The sequence below is a fragment of the Candoia aspera genome, chromosome 4 (assembly GCF_035149785.1).
Source record: "Candoia aspera isolate rCanAsp1 chromosome 4, rCanAsp1.hap2, whole genome shotgun sequence".
Lineage (NCBI taxonomy): Eukaryota > Metazoa > Chordata > Lepidosauria > Squamata > Boidae > Candoia > Candoia aspera.
Genome location: NC_086156.1, coordinates 6849883 through 6862306, shown reverse-complemented (window position 1 = coordinate 6862306; position 12424 = coordinate 6849883). Strand labels below are relative to the sequence as shown.

At 38.7% G+C, this 12424-nt stretch overlaps 1 protein-coding gene across 5 annotated transcripts in view; it reads left to right on the top strand.

Moving 5' to 3' along the window:
- The window catches only part of PRKAG2 (protein kinase AMP-activated non-catalytic subunit gamma 2), a 160451-nt gene extending 148027 nt beyond the window's left edge, over nucleotides 1–12424 (top strand). For 4 of the 5 annotated variants that reach the window (XM_063303362.1, XM_063303360.1, XM_063303363.1 and 1 more), the window contains 5 exons: nucleotides 2117–2282; nucleotides 3843–3880; nucleotides 5221–5367; nucleotides 10018–10111; nucleotides 11761–12424. In XM_063303362.1, the coding sequence (XP_063159432.1) occupies nucleotides 2117–2282; nucleotides 3843–3880; nucleotides 5221–5367; nucleotides 10018–10111; nucleotides 11761–11792 (477 nt within the window). In that variant the 3' untranslated portion in view covers nucleotides 11793–12424. Of the gene's footprint in view, nucleotides 1–2116; nucleotides 2283–3842; nucleotides 3881–5220; nucleotides 5368–7112; nucleotides 7166–10017; nucleotides 10112–11760 lie in introns of all 5 variants that reach the window. The other variant, XR_010067926.1, reaches the window with a different exon arrangement.

The following is a 12424-nucleotide window of genomic DNA, read 5'->3' as shown; positions in this document are numbered from 1 at the left end:
GAATTAACATGTGAAATGAAGTAAACAAAAATAAAATTCAAACTTGTTGGCCCCGCTGAAGTGGACAGGGTCCTCAGAGCTGTGAGCATGCCCACCTATGTTTTAGATCCCTGCTTCTCCTGGTTCATTAAGGTCTCCTGGGAGGTGGCAGGTGGTTGGGTTCATGCGGTGGTGAATACTTTTCTGCAGGAGGGGGTGGTTCCATCCGCCTTGAAGGAGGCAGTTGTCCATTCCCTCCTTAAGAGACCATCAATGGACCCAGTGGATCTGGACAATTTTCATCATATCCAACCTTTCAACCTATTTTTTAGGGAAGATTGTTGAGAAGGTGGTTGGCTGACCGTTCCAGAATGACCTGGACCTTTTTCAGTCAGGATTCAGGCCTGGTTATAGTACTGAGACAGCATTGACTGCGCTTGTCATTGACCTCTGGTGGGCTCTTGGTTAGGGTAGTGCATCCAGGCCCTACTTGATTTCTCAAAAGCTTTTGATACCATTGATCATGGTATCCTTTGGGGTCAGCTCAGGGGATTAGGAGTGGGACACACTGTGTTACAGTGGTTCTTCTTTCTTCAAGGCCAGTTTCAGTCAGTGTTGGTAGGAGAGGAGAGGTTGAGCCTGAGGTCCCTTCCTTGCAGGGTGCCTCAGGGCTTCATCCTCTCCCCACTCCTGTTTAACATCTACAGTACATGAAGCTGCTGAGCGAGTTCATTTGCCCGCATGGGGTGCAATATCTTCAGTATGCTGATGTTATCCAGTTATACATCTCCACCCTAAAACCCTAATGGCATAGGGCCAGGCTCATTGCAGGACCATGATTCTCCCATTGTTTCTGTTTGCCCTACCAGATCCACTTATTTATCATTCAGGTGTCACTGATTTTCAACAAGTTTGATGAATGTAGTCAGGATTCAGTCCAACATAAATATTGTCAGTTAGCAAACTCAGATAATGATTGCTGATGCGGTTGAAGTAAGATGTTGCTCCTTGGAAATAAATGATATATGTATGGTTAGGAATCCTGGCACTTTTGCAAGTATGGATTTAAATATGTAGACCAGTGTTTCTCAACCTTGGCAACTTTAAGGTGTTTGGACTTCAACTTCCAGAGTTTTACACCTTACACCACACACCTTAAAGTTGCTGAGATTGAGAAACACTGATGTAGACATTCTCAGTCATATGTCCTAAAGGGGGCAAAATTTATCCCAGTAAAGTCTAAGCATGCTGAGTAGCACAGTAGGTAGAATATTGACTGTTGGTCAGAAAAGAAAAGTGAAAAATTAATGGCAGGGGAGATGGAATGGATTCATTTAGGTGAAGGCAAGGCTCGCTGGTTGAAACCCTGAGCAAGAACACACCTCTTAAGAGATAACACACTTGTTGCAAATCCCATTTTGTTTTTTCCTATTACTGTAATTCATAAGATAAAGGAGTATAACAATAATTAAGATTTGTCTTCTGATCACTTAAGATACTTCCCAATTATATTTTATCTAGTTACTATTCTGCTAAATCTACTTTGCTAACTATCAAGGATGCGGTAACGATGCCTGGACTACAGGCACTCAGATATTCAAGAATTCCGTTCTGTATATTAAGAGTTCTTGGCAAAGCTGGAAAAAGGGAACGGACAGGCTCTAAATAATAAACATCTTCCTAAATTGATAGGCCTTGCTTGTGTAAATGTGCATATTAGAAAGAGACGTACACTTTCCATGACACAGATAGGCACAATTAACACTGACATGTTCAAAGCTGTGAAAATACTAGCTAACGTAATGCTTTTCTGAGATTCCAAGTAAGAACGATGGTAAAAGTGCAGCATTCCATTGATAGAAGTGTGTGAGGATAAAACATAAGGAACTGAGAGCTGAATCTTGGTGTTTAAACAAATAGATTAAACAAATAATCTAAAATTTAGATTTGAGTTTGCACAGTAAATTTAGGCTTCTTAGATTCACAGATTGGTGAAGATTCGTTAAATTTGGAAGAGCTGAAGAAATAAATTCCTTGTGCAGTTTTTTTTTTTTTTTAAATATTGGATTGTGTACCTTTACAGATGGAAAATGCTTTTCAAACAATTGTTTTTAAATTTATCTTTCACCTCTTCAAGGTGTCAGAAATGCCAAAGCCCGCCTTCATGAAGAAAAATCTGGATGAACTTGGAATAGGAACATATCATAATATTGCCTTTATACATCCAGACACTCCTATCATTAAAGCCTTGAATATATTTGTAGATAGAAGGATATCAGCACTACCTGTTGTGGATGAGTCAGGTGGGTATTAAGAATGATAAAGTTCATTATTGCCTGTTGTGAGTACTAAAGATTGGAAATGTTTTTAAGTTTTAAGAAGACAACCACAGAATGCAGATGTGCAGGATTGAGATCTGAAGCACCCTTGCTCACTTAGATCAAAATACTGTGTGTCCCTTACTAGAGAAATAAACAAGGGAGAAGTACAGCTCTTTGAAGATTTCATCATTTATTTAGATCATCCCTCATTTCCATTTTGCTTGAATTAATTATACCTCCAGCAGGTTGCAATCTGGCCGAAGTGCTTTTTTCTGTTTTAGTTACCTTTTGCTTTCATCATCACTGAAGACTAACTTTCAGCTGTCTTTTTTCCACAGCATAATCCTCATCAAGCTCTCTGGCATTTTATTTTATTTATTTTTATCCCGCCTCTATTATTTTTTATAAATAACTCAAGGTGGCGAACATACCTAATATTCCTTCCTCCTCCTATTTTCATTTATCTGTTTTCAGTCATATGTTTCAGTTGAATTCATTATTTCTCCTTTGCTTCGTTGTCCTCCATTCAGCCTGTTTTTTATTCTTTGCTTTGCATAATGTTATTGTTTTATTCCTTGGTATTTATCCCTTTTAACACTGTGATATATAGAAGTGCAAGGACTGTTAGCACATGTTTCCATTTCTTGAAGAAAGAAGGCAATCCTGTTAATGGCTTTTTGTGCTGTGCTTATTTAATCTGACACTCACGCTGTGTTCCTTAAAAGTCTTGCTATTCTTTAATCCTGTTCCTGATTATTAAAAAGTAGACCATCATTCTATAATGGTCATGTACCACACCTTCCAAAATAGTCAGTATCCTTAAACCTGTATTAGTACTAACCAGAGTATGCCCAGGTTGTTTGGACTGAATCACAACGTGTTAAGCCATAGTTATTTCATCACTGCACTATGACAGTGGTTCAGGACATCTTTAGGATTGGTTGTGGGTATGGGTGTTCATTAGCACAGTGATACGATTCAATCTCAGCATCTGGATAACTTTTCCTACAGCTTCATATGGATAGTAAAAAAACGGGGAATAAATACTATCCTGAGAAGCCCTAGAAATAATAGCTTTGGGAACAAGCATAGTTCTCCAGCATCACCTGGGAGTGCTCAGCAGAAAATCTGACTAATCACCCCAAAAGGATGTCATTATCAGTGGTATGTAAAGCTGCCCCAAAGTCCAGCAAAGCAACAGAGACTTGTTCCAAGGGTAGGTCATTCACCAAGGTTGTTTATGTTCCAAAACAGCATCTAAATCCATATTACAAAGGATGTGTGCTGCTGTGGTCAGAAAATCATTGTATTCCTTCTCAGAGTGAATTTGCAATTCAGTTGTGTGACAGAGTTCAGTTTTTTTCTTAGTTGTTTGTTGTTCTCGGCCCATAAAGCTATAGAAGCAAGTGTTCTCTCTTCAAAATCTGGAAGTAACACCAATATTTGCTTTAATATTATGCAACCTAAGATGACATATGTCTGCATTTGGTTTGTCAGTTATTTACTATCACATTATAAGGATTCTTTATCTTCCCTTTTTAGGAAAAGTTGTAGATATTTATTCCAAATTTGATGTTATAGTAAGTATTATTTTTTTTATATAATACTGTTTTGGCTTAGCTTAGTCTTTCACTGTGACCATTCTGTAATATACCCTGGTTCAGAGGGTTAGGGATATTCCGTGTGAAGTTACTCAGTTAATACGATGTTAAATAATGTTCTGGTAACTACTGATTCTCCACCCTCCTCTCACAGAGTGTTTCATTACGTAGTTCGTACTCCAATTTCACAAATGGCATGGTATTTCCAGAGGCAAAGTAAGATGCAGTCAGAAATGTTCTTTAGTATGATGAGTTGCGCATGTGTATTACTCAGCATCAGTGCCAAAAACTGTTAAGGAAAAATGAGAGGAAAAGTAAATTCAAGGCAGTAAAGCAATGGTCCATTGATAATACATGGACCAGAGAACTGGATTATTACATGAGAGATGCGCTAGGCTGGAGAACAGCTGTAGTGATCCTTCATCCAGAGGGACCTGTTGCTCAGATATTCCTAGCTGCATTTGACGTGCGTTGGCCTGTGCACTCAATTCACTCGTTTGAATTCCCACTTCCTTTTCTAAAAGCAATGTCTAACTCCTCCAGCTACAATTTTCCACCTTGCTTTCAGTATTCAAAGTTGCTTTTTTTTTTTTTTTTTTTTACAATACAGTGGTTCTGTGCTGAGACATTTTATGTTTACCTCTTACTTATTATTACAATGGATTCCATGGATACTTTATCAAAAGAGGGAATAAAATTCTTGGTTGAGGAGAGGACTGCTGGAAACCATGGCAGAACAGCAGTTTACAGCCTCCCATGCTTCAGTTGAAACATGGGGCTGTCCTGTCTTAAAATCAAAGATCAGGGGCGAGATAGCCTCTTCCTCCTTTCTTCCTTCTTTTTGTGGTCACTGCTCCCTTTGAATTCAAAACTATGGGGAGCTCATATCCATAGTTTGCTGCCATGGTTACAGGAAGGGCTCGCTAATTGTCATTAATGAGAATGCTAGGGCAAAGTGAAAGGAAAGGGAAATGCTTATTTGAGAGGAGTTCAGTGAGCCAGCAACTCTGTTCTCCCCACCCCCACCCCAAGGTTTTTAACTTTAGGAAGTTAAGGTTAAAGATTAGGCACCACTAATCTGCAGTCTCCCTTATTTTTAACAAAAGCACTCTTTTTCTCTTACACCCAATTAAGCCAAAATATGTGTGGATGTATCATTGGTGCACTTACGGGTTTATCTGCTTGGCTTTTTTTTTTTCTATTTTGTTAGTTAAATCACATCATGTGGATTACACTTCTGGAGTAAAACAGTAAAATTTGTCGGCTCTGCATAAAAAGTGGAATTGAATTGTGTGTCACTGCCTTCTTTTTTTTTCTAGAATCTTGCTGCTGAAAAAACTTATAATAACTTAGATATCACAGTGACACAAGCTCTCCAACATCGCTCTCAGTATTTTGAAGGTGTTGTGAAATGCAGTAAGCTGGAAACGCTGGAGACAATTGTGGATCGGATAGTTAAAGCTGAGGTGAGAATTTGGGGGGGGGCACAGTCCTTTTCTCAATTACCAGATTTCCAGATAGAATCATTCCAGAGAGGGCTCAGATGGTGACAGCATAAGACTATCAGGATATAATACAAGATGCATTAAAACTTACTCCAGCCATTTTTTTAAAAAAAATTGCAATAATTTTACAGTATGATCTTTTTACACTTATTTATAAGGACTGTTAAATTTCCCAATTAAATATACCGCTTTTATTGAGATTTCAAAGTAATCATCCAATTTACCTTCTATTGTCAACAAATTTAATAAATCCTCCTGCATGCCAGAAAGTTTTCATTGCCCATCCAGAATTAATTAAGGAGTCAGCTAGTTTAAGTTGTCTATTTTTAACTAAATAATACATTGTTCCTCAAATTGGAACGTCACAGGGAACTGTGGTTAATTTCTGCTTGGTAAAGAGTAATAGTTGGAAAACACGTTAATAGAGAGGAAAAAACAATGGAAGTTTTTTCCATTTTTCCTCCTTCAATTTCTTATTTTATTCTCTTTCAGAGATGAGGTGATAGGCTTAATATATGGTTGGAAGGTCACAGAGTAGTGTTGATCCTGGTTCATTTCACATTGGCACAAGGCCACAGTTGGTAGTACCGGTGACGCCTAATACAATGAAAATACATAATAGTGCTTCTTGAAATAAAAAAGAGTTGACGGAATGGCATGTAACGTTATTGCCAGCTGCAATATTTAGCTAAGTCTTGCAATCTAAATACCTAAGTATAGATATTTTGGAAAAAGTTTGTTGCTTGGATGGATTAAACCATTGAAATATTTCTTAAGAATTGCTGGAAACGAATTTGAAGCTCTCTTGAAGATTATGTGAGAACAGCACATGATACAAACATTCTGTTAACTCACCTTTATGTGATAATTAAAGTAGCTTAAAAAGTAAGAGAAAAACCTGTTCAATGTTCTCTCACTTTTTTAAGAAACAGCAATCCATTCTAAATAAGGAGTCATTGAGATGTACCCTCAAAACACTGCATATCTTTTGCATTCTGCAGGGTAAAGCTGTTATTTGCTTTGCTTTGATTGCAAGTTTGATTCACTTGCAGACCACAGGGCCAGCCTAGAAATGTTCTCCCCATTTCGTTCTCAGCAAACAAGATTCCATGGAACATGTAAGCCTGTCTACTAAAGTTTTATTGCTCTCTCCAAGCAGCATTTGGCTGAATTTTGAGAATGTAGGGGTAATCTACCCATGTAACCATTCATCGCTTTTCTAAGCTCATGCTTTTTTTTTTCCAATTGTCTTTCTCCAACCACCATCACTTCAAAACTTAATTAGAAAAAGTAAAACCCAAAATGTTCTGAATTATTTTCCATAGGGCTACAATCAATAATACTATTACTGAAATACTCTGCTCTGGAGCCAAATGAAGACAAGAACAAACTACAAAGAAGTCAAAAGTTGAGCAAAAGGAGGAGTGAGCACTACATATGCTTTCTTGAGCTCCTGTACCACAGAGAAAGATGAATTTAACAAATAAATAACAATACTGTGTTGTTCAGTAGCCTTTTGGGTACGAAAGTTACCAAACTGGGAAAGAAAGAGATCCGTTGATTAAATCCGTGCAGTAGTCATAGATGTATTGAACCCATTCATCATAATATTCCTACATAAAATATCACCAATATAAGATAAACATCTATAAAAATAGAATTTCCCCCCTTTTCTGTTTCTTTCCTGTGTTCCCCATTTGTATCAGGTGGGTATGACTGTTCAAATACCAGAGAAGAGGAGCTCTAATTTGCCTGGCCGGTAGGTAGCTAACCTCTGTCCTCCATTGTTGAAATACCTTGACTTAATTTTGCTGTGCCTATCTTTTTGACAAAGTCCCCACCCTCTTCCATAAGTTCCTTTTAATTCATCACAATGTTTCCTAAAATCGATAGAAAATAAGAAAACAGTAGAGAGAAGAGTAGCTTAGCAGGGATGGGGAATCTGGGCCCTTCCAGCTGTTGCTGAACTATAACTTTGACAGCCCTAGCTAACATGGCCAGTGCTTGGAGCTGTAGTTACCACGTGTAGAAGGCCACAGATTCCCCATTCGTGCCGTAAAATACCAGTTTATCAAAATAACAGGAATGGGGAATTTGTGACCCTCAAGATTCTAACGTTCCTTTAAGGTAGGAATATTAGGTAGGATAGTTTAGCGGTGTCAAGACCTTTTTTTGTTTTGTTTTGTTTTTTCAGAGGATGATATTTCTTGAAATGCCCTGTGGAATTAATAATCTGTTTAATCAGTTGGACATCTTTCCCTTGAGCATCTGGCCAGTTCCAGTTAATAGTATTGCTATTGAATGTTGAAGAGTAACAAGTTTTGAGATCATTTTTTAATTTAATCTCAGATATAACTAATTTGTAATAATTTAAACTGGAATTTACTAGAGCATTAGCAATGGTATAAAATCTTGAACCAGATGAGGTCTACAATACCCTCCCTTGGATTAAATGATAAATGAGGAGGAGTGATAGATATCACCTGCCTATTGGCTTCACATAGATGTTAAATAGAGGTAGTCCTTGTTTAGCAACTACAGTTGGGACCGGCAGCTTGGTCGCTAAGCAAAGCTATCACTAAGTGAACCACAACTGTGCTTAAGTTCTTCCTTCAGCTTTCCTTTGCCTTACAGACCTGTGAAGGTCATAAATGCAAGGATTGGTTACAAAATTACTTTTTCATCACTGTTGTATGGGCAAACAGTTGTTAAACAAGGCAATTGCTAAATGAGGATTACCTGTAATATGAATGATATAGTAGAGCCTTGTGAAATTTCATATACAGTTCTTCTATCCCAATACTTGAAGCTACTGAACAACCCAGGAGATTCAGTAGAATACTACAACTTGTTATATATGAATATAATGTCTGAACCAGAAAAATGAGGAATGGCTTACAAAGAAGCCAGCTTACGATATTTGAGTAGTGATTTTCATATCTTGACCGATATCCGTAGCTCAAGGTTGAACGGTAGAGTTCTTGATGCCAAGCTCCGAGAGCACCAAGAACTCCACATATCTTACCTAATCAGAGTTCCCAGATTCAGACATATCACCTATATTCAAAGATGCTACTAACGCTACATAATTAGGGTTTCTAATTATGGTTTGTTTAAAACTCCAGAATGGCTACTTTGCTCATAACATTAAGCTATCATGGCAATGTTCTCATACCATGCAAAGCCAAAGACAAATAAACCAAATAACAGCTTGGCACGAAATATGAACTCGCCCAGTGGGAAGCTGTGGTTAACATGGCCTTCATCTGAATTATTTCCCTCCTTGCCCAAAGAAGGAAGGAAGACAGTGCATGTGGATGCAGGAGCCTTATTCCTATCTTGACTTTGGTAATGCCCAAATCTCAACCTAATATGGTAGATTGGATTTAAAGAAGCCTGCCAGGCAGGACTAGAGGTTTGGCTCCCCCAAGCAGCGAATTCCTTACCCCAGTGCACAGCGTGAATGGTGGTTTTCCGGTGTAGGCTACACAGCCTTCAGACACTGCGTGTAAAGCTGGAGAGTTGTTGGCCTGCTTGGGCTTACTCAGCTTGCCTTCCTGTGTCCCTCCTGAGCTATTGCCCACACCCGTGCTCAGTTAGCTAACGGTGGAACATGGGAATGGGCACACGCACAACCTCATAACTGGGTCAGTTTATACATAGGCTAGTTATTGCTGTTACATAAGTAAACTTCTTTCAAATCTCATGAGCTTCAAAAGCAATACACAAGTTGTACAAAAGGTGAGCTACTCAAAATTCTTGCTGGGCAAACACTGTCAAGTATATCTAAAATACTTTCTGGAGCATAAATTATAAAAATACACAATTAGGATGAAGCTTTTATTAGGTTATTCTAATTTTAAATACAGTTCATGTTTGAAGCCGGTAACATTACACCTCACTTTTATCATAAAAATAGACTTGTTGGTTTTAGCCTGTTCCTTGTTAATTACATTTCAGTGTTTGGGTTACAATCAATCTCTATTTTTATCAAGAGTTTTCTACTTAAATGAATTTATAACTACTAGCAATTTCTGCTAAACGTTCTTACACCCTGTTCTGATAGAACAATGAAGAAATAGCTCTCTACAAAGAGATCTTTGATGTTAAATAATACCTTGTTAGTTTTTCGACAGTTACGCTTTTGTAGCTGTGTGAAATGAGCCTGTTTCAGTTGTAGAACGTCAAAGCCTTCAAGTTAGGCCTAAGTCCGCAGAAAGCACAGCGCTGATAGTTAAGGACAGGACTTGGAACGTGCTGTGCTGGCATGTTGTTATAAAGCTAAATGTAACTTGATCCAGACGTCAGACGGCAGCTTGGGAAGCGGATGCCGTTGCTCATGTTTGCTCTTTGTAGGCAGACTTCAACATGAGTGACTCTCTAAAGGAGAACAAATCCGCTTCTTAGAAAGTTCTTAAACTGTTACATTAACTTAATTCGGGAGCTAAGCATCCCTCTGAATAAGAGGATCCGGTTGTCTCTTAACCTGAATGTTCGTTCTTTTAGGTGCTGTGTGTGTGTGTGTGTGTGTGTGTGTGTGTGTGTGTGTGTGTGTGGCGCTCATGGGGACAGTCGGACGGCCATTACTGTGTGTACATTCTGTGTGTGCAGGTTCATCGGCTGGTGGTTGTGAATGAAGCCGATGCTATTGTTGGTATCATCTCGCTCTCTGACATCCTCCAAGCGTTGGTGCTTACGCCAGCAGGTATGAGTTCCACATTTAATGAGTTAGCCTTTTCTCTAGCAACATGCCAAGTATTTTACAATGATATTTACCTTTGCAACAACTCATAGGCAGGCTGTCAGAAGACTTCCCGCTGAACTTAAAGACAGTGAATAAGGATGTCTTTACACACGCATCTCTCAAATGCAGCCAATAGTTCATTTTAATATTCTTTAAAGATAACCCCACAGATTTTTTTAAGACCCCTTAAGACTTGAAGGTCCAGATGAAGTTATGAGAATAGGAATCTCACTTCTGATTTCTAATTGGCTAAACAGATTCCTTTGGGCTTAGAATCCAGTGACCCCACACAATAATATCGTGGCTGAATAGGTGCTTGCACAGTTGGCTGTAGGCTGAGTTTTCTCAGACATTACAAGTGAGCAAGGAAGTTACTACTACTGTGAGTACATTTGACATTTGCAGAGTTCTGGTTCAGTCTCTCATCCAATAGAAAAGTTCTAAATAAATACAAAACATGGAATATGTTAGCTGCACTAGAGGTTAGTTGCACTAGAAAAGTGTTTCTCGACCTTTACAACTTCAAGAGTTGCCATGGTTGAGAAACACTGCACTAGAAGTTTAAAAGTGTATTGTAAGCTGGAAATACTTCAGTCCATCTAAACATGCATAAAAAGAGATTTTTGACAGAACAAACACGAGGTTTTGAAATAAAATGTGAAGTTGGAAATGGATGTTGTTATCCATTCTGGGCATATAAGAGGCCTGGAATACATATAGGCCTTTGTATCAAAGGAGCAAAAGTATAAGTAGCACTGGGATGGGTTACACTTAGCTGGGCCCAATCCACCTATGTGCAGAGACCCTTGGTCCTGTGACGTAAGCATAGCATTCTCTTGGAATGGGCTCAGTTTTTGATAGGCTCATCTGTATTTCTGATATGGAATAGTATTAGACACTAAAACAACTCATTTCATGAAGGACAGTAGTAATAGAAAAGAGGTACATTAATCCTAACACAGGTACATTGCAAAATGATTCAGAATGTCTGTGCAAACTGTATGTTATGTGTGTATGTCAGGTAGTCCTTTCTTAATAACCACACTTGGGACTGGAATTTTGGTTGCTAAGCGAAGCGGTCATTAAGTGAATCTGACCAGATTTTACCTTTTTTGCAGCAGTCATTAAGCAAACCATGTGGTCATTAAGCGAATCACATGGTTCCTCATTGATTTTGTTTGCTGGAAACTGGCTGGGAAGGTTGAAAATGGCGATCATGTGACTGTAGGATGCTGCAACGGTTGTAAATGTGAACTGGTTGCCAAGTATCCAAATTGTGATTATGTGACTGTGGGGATGCTGTGATGGTTGTAAGTGCGAGGACCGGTTGTAAGTTGGGTTTTTCAGCACCATCGTAAGTCCGAACCATCGCTAAACAAATGGCCGTTAAGCGAGGACTACCTGTATGTATGTATGTACATACATATATAAAAAGAATCTCACTCTGCCTGTCTGAAAGTCCTGGGTACCGAGTACTCGACAGATGCAATAATACACCACAAGAGAACCATATTTTAAAAGAAGCCGTGAGAAAGCAGGCTGTGAGTGGGAACAAACGCTCTTGCCATAGGGAAATGCCAGAGCTTTATCTGTTTGCTATTTGTTAACAGGTGCCCGGCAAAAGGAGAGTGAAACTGAATGATTGCTTTGAACAGAAGCACCTTGGTAAGAAGAACTTGACTAAAGTGACTGGGTCATCTTTGCCTCAAGAACATTGATGGCAGTAGAGAAGAGCCAAGTGGTGATGAGAATGTGTGTGTATTAGGCTAAGCGATGGATAGTCTATTATTTCCCAGTGACTGTCGCAAAACAAGCAGCATGACAAAAAGCTTCTGTATTAAATGCAGGCTTGCATTTCAAAATGTTTGCCAAAAGATTTCACCTGATGTCCATCTCAAATGCACTGGAAGGATACCATTTAATGTTACGTTTTAATCCGATGCAAGTCACTGGCCAGCAACAGATCTCCGACATAAGGCAAGTGTATGGCATATTCGTATCAGAGTGCCTCATGTCAAAAAGCCAACAGTGTGTCATCACTGTTGCCCATCACAGTAAAAAGACCTGCTCTGTGAAACAAGACGTTGTATTTGAAAATTCAAGTCGCTAAGCCTAAAACCAAATCAGTTTCAGTTATCGTTAGATTTGTCCTAAAAGCTGTAATTTGAATATCAGTAGATTACTTTAAACTTTAGTTACAATTTGTGTGTTTCTCAATGTTACATTCTGAACAGAGATGGTAAGACTGATTAAAAGCAGCTTTATTTATTTTTA